Source organism: Electrona antarctica, assembly GCF_951216825.1.
Source record: "Electrona antarctica genome assembly, chromosome: 9".
Lineage (NCBI taxonomy): Eukaryota > Metazoa > Chordata > Actinopteri > Myctophiformes > Myctophidae > Electrona > Electrona antarctica.
The window spans coordinates 43,711,216-43,732,269 of record NC_136790.1 but is presented as its reverse complement, the minus strand read 5'-3'; the positions used below and the strand labels follow the sequence as shown (position 1 = coordinate 43,732,269).

General features: G+C 44.8%; 1 protein-coding gene across 3 annotated transcripts; it reads left to right on the top strand.

Annotated features, from left to right (window-relative positions):
- The first annotated feature begins 2,572 nt into the window (after window positions 1–2,572).
- Window positions 2,573–20,747, top strand: LOC306930393 (protein SSUH2 homolog). Of its 3 annotated transcripts, none has more exons than XM_079511339.1 (12): window positions 2,573–2,744; window positions 4,721–4,888; window positions 6,295–6,370; window positions 6,832–6,961; window positions 7,648–7,708; window positions 8,533–8,654; window positions 10,158–10,220; window positions 10,377–10,456; window positions 14,014–14,106; window positions 15,268–15,373; window positions 16,421–16,528; window positions 18,836–20,747. In XM_079511339.1, the coding sequence occupies exons 1-12, from the start codon at window positions 2,738–2,740 to the stop codon at window positions 18,971–18,973; spliced, it is 1,152 nt and encodes a 383-aa protein (XP_079367465.1). In that variant the 5' UTR covers window positions 2,573–2,737; the 3' UTR covers window positions 18,974–20,747. The 3 variants fall into 3 exon arrangements, with proteins under 3 accessions (XP_079367465.1, XP_079367464.1, XP_079367466.1); XM_079511338.1 differs by lacking the exon at window positions 2,573–2,744 and adding an exon at window positions 3,141–3,638; XM_079511340.1 differs by lacking the exon at window positions 2,573–2,744 and adding an exon at window positions 3,538–3,618.
- Window positions 20,748–21,054: the final 307 nt, after the last annotated feature.

Below are 21,054 nucleotides of genomic sequence, written 5' to 3'. Positions count from 1 at the left end.
GAAAAGCTGCCTCATGGTGGCGCTATAACAGGCCGTTCTGGAAAATGCGGGGCAGAGGTTCATCGTTGGCATCCAGGGAGTGTGTGTGCAAAGTTTGGCATCGACCAGGTTAACGGTGCCGGAGATTAGCTGGTAACGGACGGACGGAAGGACGGACACACACACATACACACACACACACACGGACGGAGTGCAAAACATACTCTCTCCCCTCGAAAATGCGGGGCAGAGGTTCATCGTTGGCATCCAGGGAGTGTGTGTGCAAAGTTTGGCATCGACCGGGTTAACAGTGCCGGAGATTAGCTGGTGACGGACGGACGGACGGACGGACGGACGGACGGACGGACGGACGGACACACACACACACACACACACACACACACACACACACACACACACACACACACACACACACACACACACACACACACACACGGACGGAGTGCAAAACATACTCTCTCCCCATGCCTTCGGCCTGGTGGAGACAATGACAAAGATCCTGAGTGGAAATAACACCGCAAGCCCCCGCACTGGATAAATGTGGCAGGAAAATAACAGCACAGCACCAGGAAGCAGCATGCTGGGTAGAACATTTTAGGGAAGTGCTCAATCGACCAGCTTCTGCAGAGTTATGGCTATATGTACTGTGGCAGGCTCACGACCTCAGCCTGTTGGCCTAAAAGTCTAATACTGTATCTCTCCCCAAGTCAAGTCATAGGGAATTCCCTTTGGCTTAGTGGTTAAGATGTTGGCTTTCCACGCAGGAGACTGGGGTTTGAATCCCGGCTGTTATTTGGTGCCGTGACCGGGATCGGGTTTTATGACCATTTTGAATGCAGTGTTATAGCTGAGTATTTCCCTGTAGGCTACGATCAGGAGTTTGCCTAGGCTGCATCCTCTCACCCATCCTCTTCCTCAGGGACATCGCTGAGAGAAAATTGTTATTATGAGGGTCGGTTTGGCTCTTTTTGGCACATTTTGTGGCGTGTTGCCCTATACTCGTATTGCGCGTATATGTAGCGAGGGCGCTGCTCTTCCTGATTGCCATCGACTGGACTATGCAGGAAACAACTGCTGATAAACATGGAGGCATCAGTGGACCGACCCTATAGTGATGCGTCGGTACTGAGTTCAGAATTATCCTAAAGTCCAATACAAAATTAGTATATTAGTAAATATAAGTCATGGGACTTTAAGAAATGGCACATTTTAATGATTACCGGGAGTATACTGTATCCCAAAATGAATGGGTCCACGTGATATGAATATGAACAGCAAATGAACATGGATAAAAGCAGATACGACCTGTTATATCACGAATCAGATTTGATCATGTCGGTCCATTGGTCGGGCGCCCCTTGAAGGGCAGGGCCAGTGCTGTCATGTCTGCCTGGAGAGCTCTGACGTGTCTTTAATTTTTCAGACACTATATAGAAATCTTTCTGTCTCTCTGTGACCTTGATAAGCACAGCTAGTACTGTGCACACCCTTATAAGTAATGGTAACTGCTTTAAAGGTCTACTTTATCTCCTCACTATAGCCAGCCTGAGAATATTGACTTTGCTGACGACCTCGCTGTCCTGTCCATAAATATAACACATCTGCAAGAAAAAAACTGATCGACTCACCAAATATGCCCTACAGACGTACTATATACACTATACAGCCCTCATCATCAACACCACCAAAACCAAAGTTATGTCCATCAACACCACCACACAGGCTTGCAATGCATCAAGACAAATGATGTTGACGACTTTCTGTACTTGGGAAGTCAGGCCAACGACGCAGACTTGGACAAACACGCAGCACCTATACAAGACTCCACAATATCTGGAAATCCAGAGCAACATTAGCCACTTCCTCCACCTGAGGTATCCCTGAGGTGTCCCCCAGGCCAGTGTGGAGATATAATCCCCCCCATCTGGTCCTTGGTCTGCCCCGGGCTCTCCTTCCAGTGGGACGTGCAGCCCCACTGGAGTCCCTATCGAGATGCTCGGGAGGCATGCATAGATGCCCAAACACACGCACGCACGCACGCGCGCACACACACACACACACACACACACACACACACACACACACACACACACACACACACACACACACACACACACACACACACACACACACACACACACACACACACACACACATTCATTGATATCAGGTATACATTTTGGGTCAGACTCTAAATCTGTTTGGTTAGGCTACTTACTTATTTTATATGCACTTGAGCCCTATTTCAAATAGTACAATAAATATAGCAGATCTATACAATATGCTATTTTCACTAAGATTCCTTTCCTGTACATTTTGGGGGAAGTGTTCTGAATTTCATTATTGAGACAAATATGATAAAAATGTCTCTCTGTTGGTCTGAAAAATATCCCTTGCAGCTAAACACAAGACATGTCTGAGCTAGACTCTCTCTCTCTCTCGCTCAGCCTCTCTCTCTTGCAGACTAGACAGACAGAGTAGGTGGGCTGGACTCCAGCTCTCCAGAGCTGTCAGTCAAAGGCACGGGGCGTGGCTTGGCTTGTAGAGAGAACTAACATTCCTCAGTCAATCTTCGGGGAGTGTGCGCGGCCGCGGCGCGTGTTCTCGTGTACATATTTGTGTGTTTTCTGTGTGCGCGACACGCGACGTTATATCGGAACCACAGCTGTTGATCATCATCATCACCCAGTGTGTGTGTGTGTGGCGTTCAGACAGACGGACAACAACAACTAACAACATGACCGGTCAGTAATCCATTTAAACACAAACATAGCGGATCGTATGATCACCACGTTTATTGGCTTACTTTGGTCGCGAACGCCGCCGGGCGCGTGCGTGCGCCCACCGTAAAGAACAGATCTCCAAGCCCCCTGTTCTGGCACACCCGCAATAGCCAATAAATCCCTGCAAGCCTGTGTAGCTACAGTATACGTGTGTGTGTCCACTGTCCACAAACTTGTTGTTGCAATATGCAGTTGTACCCGGACCGGTCCGGTACAGTAAGCCTACGTTTCATTGCAGTGTGTTGTTTTATGCAGTAACTTAGATCAAATAAGCGCCGCTCCCCTTTACGCACAGTAGTAGCCTAGGCCTGTGTGTGTGTGTGTGTGTGTGTGTGCGCGCGCGCGCGCGTGCGTGGTACCGAACGGGTCAGCTCAGTTGAATCGCGTCACTGCCTTTCTTCTTGTAAATGCACTCTGAAAATGCTGAGTTGTTACTTTAGTGTAATCCTTGACAGATGCCAGGTCATTATTGATCTGCATGGCATTCAATAGCATTCTATACTGTGTTTCTGGTCGGGATGGGACAAAACGGTTGTTTTTAAGGTAGACCACACCAATGGAACTCATTGCAACTCAATGAGTTGGTGGTTAAAGGTTGGTGGTTAACAGGTTAAAACTGTTTTGTCCCAACCCGACCCTTTGGTTTGGGCTTTAGACGGATGCTAGGTTCTTACTTTACTAGATTACTACTTCTATCTATACAGACAGACAGTGTATCTCACAGAATGGACAGTAGGCATTAGCTTTCCCTGTCTTTAGGGTGGGGCTGCAGCCTCGCACTCAGCTCCGTCTTCAGAACCATGCAGAACTGTGGCATGTCTGCCCATTTTCTGAGGTAACCAATGTTTTGTTCAGGTACAGTGCATCCGGAAAGTATTCACACTCCTTCACTTTTACCACATTTTGCTTTGTTACCTCATGCCAAAAGGGATTAAATTAGTTTTTTTCCTCATCAATCTACACACAATACCCCATAATGATGAAGTGAAAAAAGCTTTTTCGAATATTTTGTTAATTTATTAAAAATAAGAAACTGGAAAAACACATGTACATACGTACCTACTTGACTTAGTACTAAGTTGAGGCACCTTTGGCAGCAATTACAGCCTTAAGCCTTTTTGGGAATGATGCTACAAGCTTGGCACACTTGAATTTGGGGTATTTCCCCCCTTCTCTGCAGATCCTCTCAAGCTCTGTAGATGGGGAGCGTTGCTGCACAGCTATTTTCAGGTCCTTCCAGAGATGCTCAATGGGGTTTAAGTCTGGGCTCTGGCTGGGCCACTCAAGGACTTTCACAGAGTTGTCTTAAAACCAATCCTAAATAATTTTAGCTGAGCTGTGTGCTTGGGTCGTTTTCTCTCTCTCTCTCTCTCTCTCTCTCTCTCTCTCTCTCTCTCTCTCTCTCTCTCTCCTTTTAATTGAGATATTAACTGCCGGTATTTAATTACATATTTCCATTTTGCACCAATATCATACTGCCATGTCGACATTGTGTCGTCACTGCTCTTTCATAAAGCCGGTTGCTACCCCCCTTCCCCCCCGGGCCGGTGTCGAAGCGTCGACGATCGATGTTTTTATTTGTCGAAGCGTCGATCTCCAAAAACATGGAAATGGGGTATAGGTCCCAGAGATTAAAACATTGTATATAGGGCCTGCCTTCCGAAGTCACTCTGACGTCATTTACAGTACACATCTGGGTCACGCCCCCCAAAATGTAGTATTGATACAATCGATTATTAGCATAGCAAAACGATTCGATACCGATTATTTGCATTGTAAAACGATACAATACATAGTCAATGTTTCTGTTTTCATTTTCGATATACTACGATTCTTGAAATTAAAATCGATTTTTCGATGCAGTTACTATATCTTTACACCTCTAATATATATATCATGTTTTTGTGTAATCTTTTTTTTTTGTGTGTGTCTTACAGCTGTATACGCCCCCCCGGGAGCTGTATACGCCCCCCCGGGAGCTGTATACGCCCCCCCGATGGCATCGGGAGCTGCATACGCCCCCCCGCTGGCGTCGGGACCCACCGCCCCCCCGGCCAGCATGTTTGGCACGGTGCCAGGATATGAAGACACTGTGATGGGGGGAGGTAACTAATGTACTTTGTTTTACTCTTAAGTACTTTTATTCCAGTACTGTGATGGATGGGAGGAGGTAAAGGAAGTATTGTGAAGTTTTCTTGTGAAACGGAGGCTGGTTGCAGTCTCAGCCAATCAGTCTTTAGCTGACCGTCCTGTCCTCTTGGGCGATGGGATCAGCTGCACTGTGTATAATATGCACTCATAGGGCTGGCTGATGGGCAATTCCTTGAAAAGATGTCGAAACCGATATTTCAACATAACCGACTAAATGGTCCTGTATTACAATTTGTTCAGTTTGTAAAAAGATTGGTGGAGAATAGATCTCATATTGTACTTTTTTGCACTACAATCATTTTAAAACTTCAGTTATAAGATACTAACTTATTATTATTATTAAACCACGATCCTATGGCATCAGTCTGTTGCAAAAGGTTATGTCAATTCTATTAATTTGTTACTTTGTTAGTGGTATTTTTTTTTACTATAATAATGTTGCTCTCAGTACGCTCACTGAAGCAAATGGCCCAGAATGCTGCAGCACGTCTTCAGTGCAGAGTGGCACCAGAACCATGTAAGTTCAGTCCTGTTAGTCCAAAGTCCTACTAGTTCAGTCCTATCTTGAGCCTAAAGTCCTATTAGTGCTATCTTGAGCCTAAAGTCATACTAGTCCTATCTTGAGCCTAAAGTCATACTAGTCCTATCTTGAGCCTAAAGTCCTACTAGTCCTATCTTGAGCCTAAAGTCCTACTAGTTCAGTCCTGTTAGAGCCTAAAGTCCTACTAGTTCAGTCCTATCTTGAGCCTAAAGTCCTACTAGTTCAGTCCTGTTAGAGCCTAAAGTCCTACTAGTTCAGTCCTATCTTGAGCCTAAAGTCCTACTAGTTCTATCTTGAGCCTAAAGTCCTACTAGTTCAGTCCTATCTTGAGCCTAAAGTCCTACTAGTTCAGTCCTATCTTGAGCCTAAAGTCCTACTAGTTCAGTCCTATCTTGAGCCTAAAGTCCTACTAGTTCAGTCCTATCTTGAGCCTAAAGTCCTACTAGTCCTATCATGAGCCTAAAGTCCTACTAGTTCTAAGTTAGAGCCTAAAGTCTAGCCTAGAGTCTAAAACACATATCCCTGTCTAAGTAAAATACAGCGACATGACAATGTGTACATGTAAACATCATGTGCATGTGTGCATGTAAACATCACCACACTACTCTAGTGGCTGATAACTGCTGCAAAATGAGAATGATGACTACATGAATGCATATACTTGAACTTGTTTGACAGACTGTAGGACTCGCATCAACTAATTCAAAGGAAAAGAGGGCGCGGGCGATGGGTTCTCAGATTGCAAACTATGTAACACGAGTACTCATTCCACCAGTGATTGTTTATTGATGTTTGTTTGTTGTTGTTGTCGTCGTCAAGGTGGCTACCTCCCTCCCCCCGCCCCCCTGACACCTGTAGCCCCTCCCACTCCTGCACCAGACCAAGCAGACTGGAGGTGAGCAACACACTTTGCTTTACTGAACTTTATTTGTTAACACTTACAGTGCTAGCATTTATTGACAAATTAAGATATAATTCATGCCAGCATTTTTCCTAGTTTAGCTCTTATTTTGAAAAGCCACATTCCAGACTTCCGGTTCTGATCATAAAATAGGAAGTTGAACGGGTCCTGGAAAGGGCTGCTGTAGCAAACAGAGCTAAGCCGGTGCAGTGTTGGGTGCTCCACATCGTCGGCTCCCTGCCGTGAAATAAACCTTGTTTTGACCAAAAATGCCATCTGGGACGAGGAATAGGAGATACAGGCGATTGAAATAAACAGATAGAAGGGGTGTTTATGGTGATGACGATCTAAGATGAGCGACCCATTGTTATTGTTATACAGCTAGCAACCCGATGCTAACGTAAGTAGCATTATGAATTGATATGGAATATGGATGTATTTCCACCTTCATGCAGTATACCGTCGCTGAGTGAGGACGTAGCGCGGGACGTCTTCAAAGACTACGCCTCGTCCAACTGCTGCTACAGCAAGTCACCTGCTGTGGACGGAGTGATCACCAACATGGAGCCCTACCACACCTACAGAGTAATGTATCCCATTTAGGCCTGACGTCGAAATTTATAAAATGTCTTCTAAATCATGACAATTTTCTGACAAACCTCATGTTTCTATATCAGTGGTTCTCAATATTTCATGTCAAGGACCCCACAAATTATATGTAATTTGCTGCCGACCCCCCCCCCCCCTCCCATCTGAAAATATGTTGTTCCAGGGACCCCCCCCAGAGGCAAAGAGTTCAAAACGCTCTGAAGGAATATATTCAAAGATTTGCGCCACATTTTCACGATTTTTCAAAAATAGCAGACCTACAAGCTCGAAAAATAGCTATGACCTTGTAGATATGCTATTTTTCGATAGCTAAAGTAGAACATAATCCTTAAAACACCAAAAGGGGTTCACGCCCAAAATGGTTTAAATTACATTTTTTTACTGTCTCGCCCTTTAGTGCAGGGGTTCCCAAAGTTGGGGTCGGGACCCCACATGGGCTCGTGGGACAATGGCGGTGGGGTCGCAAATTCTGGATGTTACCCCGGAACATCCAGATGGGCCGGGCCGGTTCCGGCGAGCCGCCCGGCGTCCGAAACGGTTGAGAAATGACCGTGTGGGGGTCCCCAGGGGGTCCCTCTACTCTGTACTGTATACTGTCACTGTATTGTACTGTCGCACCCGAAATCATCATTGTGTGTCTGTGTGTGTGTGTGTTTGTGTAGTATCGACTGGAGACCTACACTGAGTCTAGGTCAACGGAGTGGGCCCACAAGCCTCATGAAGGTACACACACACACACACACACACACACACACACACACACACGTCCCTCATGAAGGTACCATACATGCTAGGCAGCAGAACTCTCTGAATGGTCTTACCTTGAAAAGGTAAAATAGTGCTTAATCGGCTGATGCATGTTCTCACAACGTTCTTCTCACAAGCGAGCTTCTCAGTCGTCTTTTTTCGGTGACTTTCCCCCACAATAACTGAAAATGGAAAATACCAATATAGCGCCCTGAGGGACTCCGCTCAGTGGTTAACTGCCTTTCCTAGAAGTACAGTACAGCAAGCGTCATCCTTCAGTTAACAGCTGTCATCTCCAGGAATGCAGCCGTGGGGCACGCTCATTGTTTTGTTTTATATATAAACTTTGCTTGGTTGCTCCATTGAGTATAAATTAAAATTCTAAAACTAGTATCCTCTATGCAGGGGTTCCCAAACTGTGGTGCGTGCACCCCTTGTGGTGCACGAACGCCCTCTATGGGGGTGCGTGACATGAAAAGGGTAATGGTGGTTTTATGGTGTTATTTAACACAAACGGCAAAATCCGGTAAACCACTGTTGTAAGGAGATGTATAGAGCAGCTGCATGTCTCTCAGTGCAGTGACATTCCGTGTTTATTATATCATTTTCGGCTAAATGCAACGAAACCTAGTGTTGGGGGGGTCAGCAAGGTCAGGTGGTAACAGGGGGTGCACGGCCAAAAACGCTTGCTGCTCTTGGCTTAGATTGTATGCGGAAACAGCTGCCACAGTCACTCTTTTAGCACATTGACCGGTGTTGATGACACATTGTGATTGTGACTTGTCGTTTTTGATTGACAGGCGAGCCGGCGGACTTCTACACAGAGACGGCCCCTCGGCCATGGGAGATCGCAGCCACGCCCCCTGAGCTCTTCACCAATCACATCCAGGACATCCGTGTGCCTTACACCTCTTCCATTAAGGTGATTGGACAGTGCGACTTCTCCGTAGAAACGCTGATCTTTTTTTTACCAGCTGCTGTGTAAGCACAGCTGGTCAATTTCTTATTGGCTGTACTGACAACCTATCGTCCTCTAGGCAACCACACACTTTTTGCCTCTAGCCGACCTCTCAGCCATGGGATATAAGGCGCAGAGCTTCCATTAGTATTATTGGTAACAACAAGGAAGTGCAGAAGAGGCCCAATTTCTTTCCAATATCGCATTGAGCCTATTGTATTGTCCCTCCTCCGAGCAAGGAGGAGAGGATTAAATGCGAGTCGGGAGGAATCTAGCAGATTGGACTGATTCCAGAACTCACATTCCTGCCTATACTCGCCTCCTCGCCGCTCCACATTAGAACATTAGTTCCCAAAGTGGGGTCCTTGAGGGAGTTCCAGGGGGACCCCAGCTAAATGATAGTTTAGAAACCAAATGGACCCTTATGGGTCTGTAACTCTGAGAGTGTACAAATGGAACCAAATGGACTCTCAGAGTTAAATTAACATTGATTTTACAATATAAATTTGGAGTCTCAGTGATAGAAATGCCATTAAATGGGGGGTCCGTGGACTAATAATGCATGTCAAACTGGGGGTCCTTGAAATTAAACAGGTTGAGAATCACTGCTAGAGCCGTCAAAAACTTCTCTTATGGGGGTCCCTGGCATATCTTTTTCAAATGGGGGTCCGCAGGCTAATTAGTGTCAATTTGGGAGTCCTTGATATGAAATAGTTTGGGAACCACTGCATTAGAGGGTAGCACGGGTCCAAAAACATGCAGCCAAGCATAACATGACTTGTGTGTCTTCTCTACTATAGTCCCACCCTACATAATTACTTACAGTGTACTATGTTGGTTCCAACTTCCATCAGATTGATTGATCATTAAAATAAACATGCTCTGAATTAAATACACATGGCAAGACATTGCACACTGTGTTAAGTGGTCAGATGGGTGGGCCGCAAACCCTTTCCAAAAGTTTCAGAAAAGGTTGGACGCCATGCAGTGCTGTGGTTTGCATCTGCATAGAATGTCCCGGTAGGTAATGTGATGAACAAGGTGTCTGCTGATATTACAGAGGATTTTATTACACAAGATATCGACTAAATGTCCACGTGTCCCCACAAGACACCTCTCTGATTAAAGGACATATCGATCACATAGTTCATGCAGACAAATCACAAAAAGGAGATTACGTCAACCACAGACATAAGAGTGTGGAATCAAATACAAATAATAATGACGAACTACTGCCGTAGTCGCTGCCTTAATGCCTTACAGACATGAATCAGGGAAATAAAGAGCCTTATGCAACAGATAATATAATAGTATAAATATATAGATAGTATAATAATTGGAATAATAATAAGAATAAATATAGCTGGCGATTACAGGGGCCAAGGAAAGCAGCAATAAGAAAAAACGTTATGCAATAATATGCAACTTTAGTTTTATTATTTGTTATTTGTGTGCGTGTGTGTGCAGGAGTGTCATAGCTGTCATGCCAGTGGGACGATGCGATGCGAAGAATGTGACGGCTCTGGATCGGTAAGAACAATTCACAATTACAAGTGACTACAATTGACTGAACACAGTCAATATCAATCATTGATAAGTCTGTGTTTCATATATCATTGTTGTTTGGTGGAAAACCAACAAATGTAATATTTCTGCTTTTGTGCGTGCATGTGTGCGTGCGTGTAGAAACGGTGTTGGGTGTGTAATGGAGATGGGAAGAAAGGAGAAGAGGATTGTAGTCACTGCAACGGTTCAGGACGAGAAAGGTAGGTGTGTGTGTGTGTGTGTGTGTGTGTGTGTGTGTGTGTGTGCGTGTGTGCCTGCCGTCTACAGCTGCAAGTTACTATTATACTGTATGCTTACATTTCATTAGTACACTAGCACAGTGGTTCCCAAAGTATTAATACCATATTTGAACTGGGGGGACCCGCCGACGCTGACAATCACTTAATTGGCATTGGAGGAGTTGAGGCATACGATTTTGTTTGACACTCTACTAGCTCACAATTTTTGTATCTTTTTCTATTTATTTATTTAATTTTAGAGGTATTAAAAAGATCTTATAAGTCCTTAAATTGTCACTTTAGAAATGTGCAGATAGCCTGTATAAGTGTATATATGGTCAGGGCCGCACATAACAAGTGCACCATGCGCATGCGTCGTGAACATGTTGGAGGCGCGGCAGATCAAAGGCATGCCAGGCGCATTTGCGTACCAACAGCTGAGACAGGAATTCAAAACCCATTCTGGGCGGGAACCCCTTTTGGTGTTTTAAGCATTATGTTATGCTTTAGCTATTGAAAAATAGCAGATCTATAAGCTCATAGCGCGACACCAAGTGCCGCGCTACGAGCTTGTAGGTCTGCTATTTTTGAAAAATGGTGAAAATGTGGTGCAAATCTTTGATCATATATGTTTTTAACTCAAATATTTGCTTCTGGGGGGCGGTCCCTGGAACAACATATTTTCAGATGGGGGTTGGCGGCCAATTACATATAATTGGAAACATGGGGGTTTTTCAGAATAGAGGTTATGCGCATGCATAAAGTGAATGGCAAATCGAGTGGCAAAGTGAGTTTAACGTTGTTTAACGTTGTTTCATGCAATCATATTGGACTTTTCTGTTTGGAAGTATGGACTGTCAAGGCTAGAAAGTCGTTTTTTGGCACTCAGTAAGCGTTCCCCCATAACTTCCTGGTTTGATGATGATGTCACACACATACCCTCTATACTGTCAGGATTTAGAAGACAATTGTAGAATCGTCCTCACCTCAGGTCTAAATGGGTTCGACAGTCCTCCTCCTGACAGTCCGCCAGGCAACGTCCTGTGACTCCTGTAAGTAGAACTTAGAAATAAAACTAGTGTTGACCTTATCATTACAAGTGGCTCTTATTTTGAAGAAGTCAGATAGAGGAAGTACGTTTCGATTGTAAACAAGCAAGCTGCCATGACAAGTTTTTGGAACTGAAAGGGAAGCTGATTTGTTCAGACTCAGCGCTAGACGTTAGCGACCTAACCTTAGTGATCTTGTCACTAAAACATTGTCACTAAAACAATGTACACATTTTGGAATGACTTAAACATGGAATTCCATGCGCACCAAGCTACATCTCCAGGTGCTCCTTTGAGGACTAGCCCAAAATAATAATGTGCACCCCTGTATATGGTGTAATGTAAAACAGTCTTAACGCAAGTTCTTGTAGTTTTCATCGCCTCTAAACAAGAACCCAACAGTATAATCACTTCTACCGTTGGATAGTTTACTGTACTGTAAAATGATGTAATCATTTGGGGGGCCCCCTGGGGCTCCGTTTCAGGGCCCCTGCACTTGGAGATAAGCCACTGAAGACAAAATTGCAGACCTCCCAACGGTGTTACTTTTGTTGACTTAAGTGTAAGACTAGGTTTATAGTCGACTAAAGGGCCTTTCAAACGGGAAGCGAGGAACGCAGGCCTTGTTGACTGGATCAACACAGGTCTCCTCCAGGTCTGGATCAACGACAGGTCTCCTCCAGGTCTGCTCAAGAGGGACGCACCAACGCAAGCGTAAAACCCCCCCAAAAAAAAAACAATATCCAGGTCTGGTGAGTCACGGGCGTGTGCACGAAACAAGCACACGCGCAACAAATTCACGGGGCCGCGCTGACATACTGTCAGCACTGCAACTGCACTGCAACTGCTCCCCAGTAAAAAAAAAACGCAGCTCTCATTGAAAATGAACTTTTATATTGCGTCACATTTGAAAGGCCCTTAAGACTGAACCATTTCAGATGACTAAATAGGGCTAAAACGAAATGGTGTGTAGGACTAAAATTAGCACTGCCTCCCAAAATAATCTTGTGAAGTTGCTTCTCAACTCTCCACCGAGAACTCACCTAAAACCCCTGACCACTGCATTAGCACATTAAAACCAGGAACTCATCTGTGCCATCTTTTAGATTTTAGCCATATTTTATACTTCGGCTATTCAACAATAGCAGCTATACAAGCTCATAGCGCGTCACCTCGTGCCACACACGAAGTGAGCTGTTATAGGATAAATGAGCTGTTAGATCTGCTATTTAAAAAAAATCACACCCGTGTGAACTGAGTGGTGTAAGGTCTGTCTGACGTAATGAAATCATGTCTGACGTAATGAAATCACACCCGGGTAAACAGGGTGAACATAGCAACCATGCTCATTTTTTCTGCACAGACTAACAAAGCCAGTTGTAGGAGTGGTTTACACCACTCAAAAACAATCATGAAAATGTGCTTCTGGGGGTCCCTGGAACAAAATACTTTGAGATTGGGGTCAACGGCAAAATACATATCATTTTGGGGGTCCTTGGCATGAAAAAGTTTGAGCACCACTATAGCAACATATGTTTTTCAGTAACTGCTAAAGTTTAGAAGACATTAAGTAGAATCAGCCTCTGTTTTAATGGGTTATAAGACTACTAGGATGACTCGCCTATAACCCAGTCCCAAACGGCCTATAACCCTAGGATAGCTCAAGGTGGAAGAATGAGTTTGCCAGCTCTCGGTGGGTCTGGTTTTCAAGATAAGGAGGGGGTCCGTACGCTTTTCCGACCAGTCATTGGTCCGACATGCGGAACACGACCGGATTAAGGTTGGCGAACATGTGTTAAGGTTGGCGAACATGTGTTAAGGTTGGCGAACATGCCTTAAGGTTGGCGACCGGATTAAGGTTGGCGAACATGCGTTAAGGTTGGCGAACATGCCTTAAGGTTGGCGAACATGCCTTAAGGTTGGCGACCAGATTAAGGTTGGCGAACATGCGTTAAGGTTGGCGAACATGCGTTAAGGTTGGTGAACATGCGTTAAGGTTGACGAACATGCATTAAGGTTGGCGACCGGATTAAGGTTGGCGAACATGCGTTAAGGTTGGTGAACATGCGCTGCTCCGTGCTCGCGGTTTTGGTTAGGTTAGGGTTTTATGTAGGATGTCGTTGTCGGACCAATGACTGGTCGGAAATTAGTACTGCACCCCAAAGGAGCAGTTCTCATTGTTGAGGATTTTTTTCCATACTGTTCACTTCACTTGAAAGACTTTGCTGGTAATCTCTTAATTTTGTGATATTCGGTGTTAAAATGAATGTTAACCACGTCCATATTCTGGGGGGAAACATTAGCCAAAACAATAGCAGATTTACAAGCTCACAATGCGTCTCGTTGAGAGCTTGTCAATCGGTTATTTTTGGCTAGAGATTTCTAATTCAAGTCCAGTTCTCTAAGACCGCAGGGCTACTTTGTTATCGGCTGAAAATGTTGTCTACTTGAACTAAAAGCAACTATGCTTGTGCGTGCATGTGCGTGTAGGTGCTCAGACTGTCAGGGACGAGGCTGCGAGGACTGTAAGACATGTGATGGAAAGAGACAACTACTGACCTACATCAACCTGAAAGTGGAATGGTCAGTATACTCGGTACACACACACACACACACACACACGAACAAACACGTGTTACAATTCATGTGAGAAACCAGTATGTGTAAGTGGAACGAATGTAGAATATAGTCTCTCCTGAAATTATTCTCTCTGATGTGTCTAGCTCATTCGGTAGAGCTCTCTCCTTTGGAACACAAGGTTATGAGTTTGAATCCTGTGCACCACCAACTCACAGTTTATGAGTTTGAATCCTGCGCACCACCAACTCACAGTTTATGAGTTTGAATCCTGCACACCACCCGGTGTTGTTTTTGTCGACTAAAACTAAGACGAAAAATGTTCGTCGACTACCTTTTTTTCACTGGCGAAAACTAAATGGAAACTAAATGAAAACTAAGCTATGGTGACTAAAACTGAGACTAAATATATTGACAATTTCGTCAACAAATAAAAACTAGACTAAAATGTTAGGAAGGGACTAGTCTCGTGTTCTCCGGATGCTCTAGAGTCTGGACCTATAGCCCCCATGAGCTGAGTAAAGGAAGCTGCCATTTCCATTCACGAAAATATATTTTAAAATATCTTTTGAGCTTATTTTTGTATTTCCTTTTCTGCTAATCAACAAGCTATATATGCTTGATGTTTTCTATTTATATTAGGATAAATGTGCACGACTGTAAAGACGAAATGGAAGTGGCGAGGAGGCTCCACTTCCGCTTTCTAGTTTACTCATGACAGCTCTTCCGTTGGCCTCCGCAATTTCCAAATGCTTCATCATACAGTCTGTATGATGAAGCATTTGGAAATTGCGGAGGCAACAGTCTGGTAACGCGAGACTAGGAAGGGACTAGTGGACAAGAGATCCAGTATAAGTCATTTTACGCTGCGACGCGTTGTGAGCTTGTAGATCTGCTATTTTCAGCAAGTGTCAAATCTGTCATTGCAACGGCATCAAGGCCAAATCACCTGTAGATTTAGTCGACTAAAATCGCATGGCACTTAGTCGACTAAAACTAGACTAACACTAAAACATTCCAGGTGACTAAAATGTGACTAAAACTAAATTAAGTTTCAGTCCAAAGACTATGACTAAAACTAAAATAGAAATTTGCTGCCAAAAACAACACTGCACACCACCAACTCTTTGATGACGCAAGAGTGTATTTTTCTCCTTCTGCATGCAGGACTAACCAACTGGAGGACTTTGTTGTACAACAGAACAGTGGTCTGGAGCCTGACAAGCTGAGTGATGTGACCGGAAAAATACTGTTTAGGATCAACCAGTACCTGGTACGCACGCACGCACGCACGCACGCACGCACGCACGCACGCACGCACGCACACACACACACACACACACACACACACACGGAAGTCGCATAGTCGGAATAGTGATGCGTCGGAATGCCACTCTGTCCCCTTGCTTAGGATACACAAACATTTCAATCCCACTCACAGGTATACTACGCTTCATTTGCCTTAGAGGCAGAACACAACATATAATATACAAGTTTTGAGCTTGTCGATCTGCTAATACTTATTATTTCTTTTTTTTAAATTTTATCCCACGATTTTGCAACCCAGTTTTTTTCACCCAGTGCCAATTATCTAATGTAATCCTGGGCGCTACACTTCCTCTGCCAACCTGGAGGGGGCAGCGGACTGACCTCATGCCTCCTTCTATGCATGAGGAGTTCAAGCTGCTTCTTTTCACCTGACAGGGGGAAATTTCCCTGGCCGGACGTAGCGCGTGGAAGGAACACGTTATTCCGACCAGTTCCTTTCCCCTCCATCAGGCGCCCCGGCTGGCCAGGGGGAGGTAGTTTTAGAGACCAGGATTACTGCATGTTTTTGTGAGGGTACCTACCCTAGGGGGACACGGGGAGAACATGCAAACTCCACACAGAAAGGCCCTTTCGCCAACCCCACCTCGGGTATGGGCACTGATGACGCGGAGGAGGGAACACGGCCCCAGCGCCCACAGCGTCCCCAGCGGGAATCGAACCCAGGACGCTAATACTTATTTTGACCCTAAACCATTCCAAGCTTTATTGACCAACATTAGTATTTTGAATTTAATCGATTCTTTGTTTTTTTGATGAATGTTGTTGCAAAATCAAAGTCTCTCCTGAATCCCACTTTACTTGGTCACAAAGCTACACAAAAATATGGTAGAAGATTGACTGAATATATTAATAGCTATATTTACAGAGGAAAACAAATCTGGAAAAATTAAAGATGGGGTATGACCCCTCATTTCAATGGCATTTCATTTCAATCCATCTCTAGACGGTTTGTGTTCACTGTGTGATTGTTTTGCTGTGCGTGACCTCCCAGGTGTATCCGGTGCTAGGCTTCCCAGACCCAGCCATCTCTCAGGCCTCGGAGCGAATGGTTCAAGAACACCAAACCAAGTACGCCCAGGACAACCGTATCCTGCAACAGGTAGATAACCATTAATTCACCGTGAGAATGTCTGGCTGCCCGTAAATAACCTTAGCCCCCCTTAGAAGTTGAGTGAACCTATAGGCTCTCGTGTGATTCAGTGGTAAAGTGCCTGCCCCGCCACCATGGAGTCTGGGGGGTTTGGAATGCTCCGTGGTGCATCCGGCTTTGTCGAGCGCCTTTTACACAAACACAATTGGCCCATGTTCAGGCCAGGGGAGGGAAGACTGGTGTAGAGGGTGATATTTGCCACTGCACGTACAGTTGGGTGCCACCGATATTGTCCCTTATCATTTGACCCATTTAGGCCTGACCTCAAAATTTTAAAAAAAATCCTTCTAAATCCTCCAGTTTTCTGAAATAAATATTTTCACGATTTTTCAAAAATAGCAGACCTACAAGCTCGTAGCGCGCCACTCGGTGGCGCGCTACGAGCTTGTAGATCTGCTATTTTTCAATAGCTAAATTATAACATAATGTTTAAAACACCAAAAGGGGTTTTGCGCAGATCACGCAAACCTCAGCAAAAGGAAAAGGACAATAACGATGGCCTCCAACTGTAATCCTGTACAGGGAGTGTTGGGTGGGAGGAACAAGACGAAGTCTCTACGTCCTCCCGGTGGGGGCTTCTCATTGGTAGTTGAGCCCATAGATATATACAGTATATAAGAAAGGCTAGATGGCTCACCTGCGCTGCTGGCCAATGGAGAGCGACGTCGCTATGTGGCGGCCATCTCACTGCGGTGCAGCATAACATTGTGTCTATGGGGCATGTACTTTTTAAATAACCATAACATGCTCAATTTTCAACCGATTTTCAAACGGTTTGGTTTGTTATAAATGTCAGACGTCTGCATAATGCTTTTATATGACGTTCATATAAAAAAATAACATTAAGCAGATAAGCATCCTGAATCATAGCCATGTTGATAACGTTTTTAATAAACCAACCCGTTTGTAAATCTGTCAAGTTTGAGCGAGTTGAACATACTGTACTGTAGCCCCTCAGCAAGATGGCCACCGGGTGAACTACGTCAGAGACTCCGCCTTGAGCCCTCTAGCCTTTATATATGTCTATGGTTGATCCAGTACGGTACAACAGTATGTCCTCCCGGTGGGGGCTCCTCACTTGCAGGGTGAGCCTGTAGGGTACAACAGTATGTCCTCCCGGTGGGGGCTCCTCACTGGCAGCTAGGATGAGCCTGTAGGGTACAACAGTATGTCCTCCTGGTGGGGGCTCCTCTCTGGCAGCTAGGGTGAGCCTGTAGGGTACAACAGTATGTCCTCCCGGTGGGGGCTCCTCACTGGCAGCTAGGGTGAGCCTGTAGGGTACAACAGTATGTCCTCCCGGTGGGGGCTCCTCACTGGCAGCTAGGATGAGCCTGTAGGGTACAGCAGTATGTCCTCCTGGTGGGGGCTCCTCTCTAGCAGCTAGGGTGATTGTGAGTACAACAGTATGTCCTCCCGGTGGGGGCTCCTCACTGGCAGCTAGGGTGAGCCTGTAGGGTACAACAGTATGTCCTCCCGGTGGGGGCTCCTCACTGGCAGCTAGGGTGAGCCTGTAGGGTACAACAGTATGCCCTCCCGGTGGGGGCTCCTCACTGGCAGCTAGGGTGAGCATGTAGGGTACAACAGTATGTCCTCCCGGTGGGGGCTCCTCACTGGCAGCTAGGGTGAGCCTGTAGGGTACAACAGTATGTCCTCACGGTGGGGGCTCCTCACTGGCAGCTAGGGTGAGCATGTAGGGTACAACAGTATGTCCTCCCGGTGGGGGCTCCTCACTGGCAGCTAGGGTGAGCCTGTAGGGTACAACAGTATGTCCTCCCGCTGGGGGCTCCTCACTGGCAGCTAGGGTGAGCCTGTAGGGTACAACAGTATGTCCTCCCGGTGGGGGCTCCTCACTGGCAGCTAGGGTGAGCCAGTAGGGTACAACAGTATGTCCTCCCGGTGGGGGCTCCTCACTTGCAGCTAGGGTGAGCCTGTAGGGTACAACAGTATGTCCTCCCGGTGGGGGCTCCTCACTGGCAGCTAGGGTGAGCCAGTAGGGTACAACAGTATGTCCTCCCGGTGGGGGCTCCTCACTGGCAGGGTGAGCCAGCAGTGGCAACACAGAAATGGGTGTGGGGAGGAAATTAGGCATAATTAACGGTTACATTGGAAACTAATTGGAATTCATTTAATTGTTGATATACTGTAGTGTAATGTACTGACTCCCGACCCCCCCCCCCCCCCCCCCCCTCTCTCTCTCTCTCTCTCTCTCTCTGTCTCTGTCTCTGTCTCTCTCTCTCTCTCTCTCTCTCTCTCCAGAGACAGACCGTGGAGTTGATTCCCATCAATAAGGTCCATTATAAGTGGAAGGGAGACAGTCATGTGTATCACGTCTATGGCAACGAAAACCACGTCAGCTCAGACTACCCTGCTACCTGCTGCTGTGTCATCCTCTAGACTCCCCCCCCCCCCCCCCCCCCACACACACACACACACACACACGCACGCGCAAGTATGTAAACCTCGACTAGCAAAGAAGCAGCATACAAACGTAATTAATACAACCATTCACATCGAGTAAAGCCATATTAACTGTTTTAATGCACTAACACACATGATACATACACTATTAATAACAACATTATAATTAGGGGTGTCAAAAAAAATCGATTCGAATTAGAATTGCGATTCCCGTTATGAACGATTCAAAATCGATTAATAATTTCCAAAAATCGATTACAGTTACAGGAGTTTTCACTACATGGTGTTTGTGATATGAAATGTAAGCTTACCCTAATCATGTCTTCAGTCATTTTCAAGTTACTGTAGTATAGTCACTTCAGTTGGCTGGAGTAGATTGTGATGAAATCGTATGTATTGAATCGAGAATCATTTTGAATAGAGAATCGTTTTGAATCTGACAATTGACAATCGCGTTGAATCGATTTTGTATCGAATCGTGACCCCAAGAATCGGAATCGAATCGTGGGACACCCAAAGATTCACATCCCTAATTATAATAATTGATACAACAAACGCATACACACAGCATCCTACCAAACCAAACCTATACAGCAGGGGGGAGGTCCTTGGCCTTAAAAAAAAGAAAACATTGAAGACCCCTGATATCCAGTATACACGTATTGACTGAGGTGCTTCTGTACCATGTAGAAATAATGTCAGTGTTGTCAAGACAAGACACTGAGACAGAGCTTCTCAAACTTTTTAAGACCCCCATTTTATAGTTCTAAACTAAGTCCTGCTGATATTGTGTCTACAACGTAGATTAAAAGTATGTAAATGGAAACACATTATATAGCCTACTGTATATCTGTTGCCCGAACCTTATAAATAACCAAAAAATGAAGAAAAAAAAGCATTCACACTTCACGGATAAAGCATCCCGCCCCCATCGGGGTCCCGACCCATAGTTTGAGAACCTCTGGTGATGATGTCAGCTTAATTCAGTGGTTCTCAAAGTGAGGTCCAAATGGACCCTTACCGGTCATTAACCCTGATCGGAATTGATCAGAGTTATTTATGGTGGTCCTTGAATTTTTTTTTTTTTTTAAGTTTGAGAACCACTGGCTTGGTTTCTGTCTTCGATGTACATGAGAGCCACAGATGTCTGATTGATTCATAGATTATTAGGATTGATGTATTGATTGATTGTCCTTAACGTACCTAATATCCATAAATGCTGTGATGCACTAATCCTGCCTGATTGAAACAAAATAGAACCTCCTGTTTTGACAGGGATGGGAATTGATATATGATTGATACCGATGCCTTTAGCCAATATGCTTGTGTGTAGCCTACTTTTTTCATTTTTTTAGATAACCGATCTAAAAGCTCACAACGTGTCACGTTGAGATCTTGTAGATCGGCTATTTGCAAATAGCCAAAATATAAAATCGGCTTCAGTGGTTGATGCTGTACATTTTTGTATTCTTACTTGTAACTAAAAAGCTGTCAAATAATTTTAGTGGAGTAAAACAATGAGTACAATATTTGACTTTGAGATGTATAGTGGAGTAGAAGTATAACTATAAAGTATTCAAGAAATACTCCAGTATCTCAAGTACCTCAAAGTTGTACAGTAAATGTACTTAGTTACTTCTTCTGGTTGTCGGTTCCCATCCCTAGAACACGATGCTGGTGCTACCGTCCCGAAAGTGTCCTGAAAATTACAAATATATCAAATAAAATGAAATAAATCTGTAAGAATGGATGCTTTGTGTGACTTCATTTTTTTTAATGAAGCTAATAAGGAAGTCACTAAAACGCCTCCTGCTGGTTGCAGGAGACATTCCATGACACACTATTTTATTACCTTAGTAAACATTGTCATAAATATGTTATAAATAGTAAATGGTGCATTTATATATAGCGCCTTTATCCAAGGCGCTTTACATTGGCGCCCCCCTTTTTTGATTGGGTGTGTCTGCACCCCTAATTTGCATATCTCCAAGATGGAAACCCCCCGAAAATGAGTTGTACTGTGACTTTTACAGTGACAGCTGACTGTTATGGCAACA